Genomic DNA, 4,800 nt, shown 5'->3' with positions numbered 1-4,800 from the left:
TAATGCAGATGATGTGATTGTCTGTTGTGGTGAAGGAGCTGAGACGAAAGGCAATGTTCTCAATTTACCGCTCAATCTAGGTTCCTACTCACAACTATGGTCATAACTGAAAGGACAAGATGTCGGATACAACTGGACACATTTTACAAAGTGTTATGACCCGCTTGTTTGAGTCGCACCATAAAAGAGAGATGAGCCAACAAAATAGCCTGAATGCAAATTATTTATTATAAAATGTAACTCATAGAACAATCAATCAAAGCAACCAACAAATGTCTAGGGATAATAATGAAGATAAAGAACTTAGGATATAATCACAGCAACACTTTAACTACATGATACAAGTAATCCGCACCTGTACAATCACTTGCAAAGAGATTTTAAGCCGCAGAGGTGCTGTTTGCCAGATGTTTATGAAACTGTTCTTCTCTCAGCCGCCATCAATGTGTTTACGGTAAACGTGAGGAGCGCAACACATTTGCAACCCGACCTACTGCAGTGTAGGAGTGTTGGAAAACAGTATACCGTCACTCAGCCTTTTCAATTATTATTTAGACATGAAACATCCTGTGCACATGAGAAAATGTTTTGCTGCATTCATGTCATGTGTGCAACTTTTTGTCCATGCGTTTGTTAAGCTGCGCCGAAGGAGCGAAACTCTGTAGACACTGATCAGATCTGTACAGTTTCTCTCCAGTGTGAATCCTCTTTTGTGTTTTCAGATGTGTTAACTGAATAAACCTCTTGTCACAGTGTGAACACTTGTACGGTCTCTTCAGTGTGAATTGTCTGGTGCAGTTTCAATTTTGGAGCTGTAATAAAAGTCTTCTCACACTCAAAGCACACAAACACTCTTTCACACTAGTGCTGATCTTCATGTGTTCATTAAGGTTTGCTGATCGGTTGAAACTCTTCCCATACTGAGTGCATGTAAATGGTTTCTCTCCAGTGTGGGTCTTCATGTGTTTATTAAGGTCTGAGGAGTTGCTGAAACTCATCCCACACCGAAGCTGCGGTCACACTAGAGTTTGAGCATGCGAAATTCTGTTGTACGGCACTGCGAAAAAGGGCGGGATTAAACAAGATGATTAGATATTTAAAAAAGTGAGCGATTGGTCCATATTTAAAATTTCTGCCCAGAGGTCATGTTTTGATCTTTAATTGGTCTCACGCAGTCAAGTGATGCGATTTTGCAGGTCAGAGTTCACCAAGTTTGAACTTTGCAAGGCAGTGAACTGCGAAACTTGACACACGAACTTGCATTTCCGGTCTGACGCATTTGTGTGTATGAATGGAACTCTATTGGGAGTAAAGTCCATTGTGCCCTCAGCTTAAGTGCAAGTAAATGGTTTCTCTCCAGTGTGGATCCTCATGTGTTTATTAAGAGATGATGATTGGCTGAAACTCTTCCCACATTTTGTGCATGTGAATGGTTTCTCTCCAGTATGGATCCTCATGTGTTGATTAAGGGATGATGATTTGCTGAAACTCTTCCCACACTGAGTGCATGTGAATGGTTTCTCTCCGGTGTGGATCCTCATGTGTTGATTAAGGTCTGATGATTGGCTGAAACTCTTCCCACACTGAGTGCATGTGAATGGTTTCTCTCCTGTGTGGATCCTCATGTGGTGATTAAGGTGTGATGAGCAGCTGAAACTCTTTCCACACTGAGGGCAAGTAAATGGTTTCTCTCCAGTGTGGACCCTCATGTGGCGATTAAGGTGTGATGAGCAGATGAAACCTTTCCCACATTGAGTGCATGTGAATGGTTTCTCTCCAGTGTGGATCCTCGTGTGTAGATTAAGGGATGATGACCGGACGAAACTCTTCCCACACTGAGTGCATGTGAATGGTTTCTTTCCAGTGTGGATCATCATGTGTTCATTAAGGTGTGATGATTGGCTGAAACTCTTCCCACACTGATTGCATGTGAATGGTTTCTCTCCAGTGTGGATCTGCATGTGAATCTTAAGACTGCCTTTTCTTTCAAAACTCTTTCCACACTGAGTGCAGATGCAGGTGAAACGATTCTCATCTCTCCTTTTTAAAATACCATCAGTCTGTAATTGAGTTTTTTCCTCAATTTTGACATGATGTTCCTCCTCTTTACTCCCCTCATACTCTTCAATTAAGTCTGAAATAAATAAATAAAACAGTTTTCATTACGTCTTAAAAACTCTCATTAAAAGCTGAAAAGTGAAAAGACACTGGAAACATTGGCTACACACACTGTAATTTTGATGCACATTAAATGTAAAATGAATCAGATCATATTGTGCTTGGTCCATTAACGTGTACACATTTAAGCAGATTCAATTCATCTTTATTTATCTCGTGCTTTTACAATGTAAATTGTGTCAAAGCCTTTTAACATAGAAGTTATAGTAAATTGAAACTATGTCAGTCCAGTTTTCAGAGTTTCTTACATAATTGTTCACAAAAGTTATTTTTGTCATATTGGTAAGACGGATTTGAAAACTGTAAATGGCCTATTTTTATTCGTATATATTTATAATTACAACAAAATGTTTTTCTAAAATTTGTAAAGCAGACAGGGAATACCTGTTCATTCTGTGCCTGACTGGTAAACACAAAGTTCTTGGGGTAACAACTGAACACAGCTGAATATTTGCCTCACAGACATGAGACATACCTGTACAGTATCTGCATAAAGACTGGAATGTTCATCTTTCCCCCTGTGTGCTGTTGGGTCATTTTCATCCATTCTGGGGTGATTTTGAGGCTTAATTTGGCCAAAACTTTGTCGGTGTTTCAACAAACGAACTGATATTTGTGGACATCTTATTTTGACATATTCTGGGAACATGCTTTGAAATAAAAAAAAAAAACTCAATACACTCTGGGCAAATTTACTCCCTTTTCGTTATATTCATGGCTGTTCCATTTTCCCCATAAGAACAATTAGATGTCCTCCTTGACTTCCCCCATCTGAGTGATTTCCAAAAGAGGCATCACGATATACAACTATCTTGAGCTCACAGTCTTTCCCGAGGTATTGGAAATTCAGCAGTACCTTTTTGGACTTAAGTTTACACACAATTCTGTTTGCTTCATGAATAGTTTGTACAGAGGCATTTTTAATGCTTGAAGCTAGGCTGCTGGCATCAAACATGACATCGGGCCTGCTTTGTCTTGCAGCCCAAAGAATTTGGCCAACCTTTGACCATAGCTGATCCTTTTCCTCTTCATAAAGTAAGGAGTCCTGTTCCACTGATCGTGCAGGATTCAGTTGTATAGGCTGTATGTTTTTGATGTAGTTTTCCTGATAAACCTGCACCTTATTGTCAATAGTTTAAAAGTTTATTCCCACATAACAGAAGCTGTTGTTCTCCTTACGCCCAACTTGAAACATGGATCTGAGGTATTACTGATGAGGAGAAACTTTGTGTGCCTCCCCACATGACAAGCGAGTACACCAGCCACAGTGCAGTCTTGATCCAACTAGTAGAACACAGCTGGATCTACACTTGGCATTGTTCCTCCTGACTTTATGACAATCTCCTTCACTCTTTCATACCAGTAAAGTGAAGCATCAGCCAGACCATACACACACTTTTTTAGCTTCCATAGCTTTTTTTCACAGTTTGCCTCAGGAGGTGGTTTGATATAAAGGTCCCGGGACAGTTCCATTCCTTGTAGAAATGCAGCTTTCATGTCCGTAGAAATCAGATTCCACTGTCTTTGACAAATCACTGCCACAAGGAGCCGAAGAGAGTCTGAAGAACATTTTGGAGAATCCTTTTTTAGTTCTGACATCTCTAGTTCTTCAAAACCTCGTGCTACAAGACAAGCTTTGGGTAAAACCCCATTAGGTGTCTCTTTGTAAGTGCAAACCCACCAAGTGGAAATGCATTTCTGTCTCTCATCTTTTACTTCCTCAAAGATGTGGTTATCTATCCAGCTTTTTATCTCATCCTGTTTTGCAAAGTCAAATGTTACATCTTTTGTGACACACACATATCCTCACATACATTAGTGGAGTTAGCATTAGCAAGTGTTTTGAATTTGTAGATTCTCAACATTTGACATGTCAGCAGATTCTGCGGTACCTGCCACACTAGTGGGCTCAAAAAGCAACAGGTTATACCAGTTTTTATATTTGCCTGTAGCTTTACCTGCACACCCCAGGACTTCAGCTGTGTGTAAAACACCCTTTTCTCTATCTCTGTAGCTTTTAGTTTGTCCTTTTTGTAGCATGACCACAGTTTCCATACTAGCATCCCTCTGTGTTTCTGCATTATCACTTGCGTGTTCTTCTGCTTCATGCTGCCTCCTTTTGTCCTGCATTTGTCTCACCCCTTGTTGTACATTGACTTCAGTCTCTTCTGTTGGCTGTCGGTTACTTTCAGTAAAGTCTTGTTCTTGTTCATTGTCTATGTCATTGTCTTCATCAGTTTTTGTTGTATGTTGATCTTTACCTTCTTTGTACACTTTTCTCAGTCTGAGATGATGTACTCTAATGCTCTGATGTAGTCCCTCCATGTCTTACAAACACTACTGCACCATCCTGAGCGATGAAAGTTCCTGGCCCTTTCCATTCTGGACAGTCCACTCTTTTGTAGTACACTTTGTCACCCATTTCATATTTCTCATCTGCGTTACGTATTTAATTCCGCAATGCTCTCCGAATCCTCTCTGATGACTCTGCTTCAATAAAAGACCTTCTTGATGCATGCAAAGCGGAGATGTGTTTTGCCACCCATTGACTCTTTGTAGTGCCCTCTAAAGCTTGGAGGTTTATCAATTAGCACAGATAATAAGTTGGGATTCTGTCCAAAC

At 40.2% G+C, this 4,800-nt stretch overlaps 1 protein-coding gene across 1 annotated transcript; it reads right to left on the bottom strand.

Annotated features, from left to right (window-relative positions):
* Positions 1-214: 214 nt before the first annotated feature.
* On the bottom strand, positions 215-4,600 carry LOC130223482 (gastrula zinc finger protein XlCGF8.2DB-like). The gene is made up of 2 exons (XM_056456328.1): positions 4,525-4,600; positions 215-2,134 (listed from the first exon to the last, which is right to left on the bottom strand). The coding sequence occupies exons 1-2, from the start codon at positions 4,598-4,600 to the stop codon at positions 1,332-1,334; spliced, it is 879 nt and encodes a 292-aa protein (XP_056312303.1). The 3' UTR covers positions 215-1,331.
* Positions 4,601-4,800: the final 200 nt, after the last annotated feature.

The sequence above is a fragment of the Danio aesculapii genome, chromosome 4, assembly GCF_903798145.1.
Source record: "Danio aesculapii chromosome 4, fDanAes4.1, whole genome shotgun sequence".
NCBI classification, from domain to species: Eukaryota; Metazoa; Chordata; class Actinopteri; order Cypriniformes; family Danionidae; genus Danio; species Danio aesculapii.
This window is presented reverse-complemented; position numbering and strand designations above follow the sequence as displayed.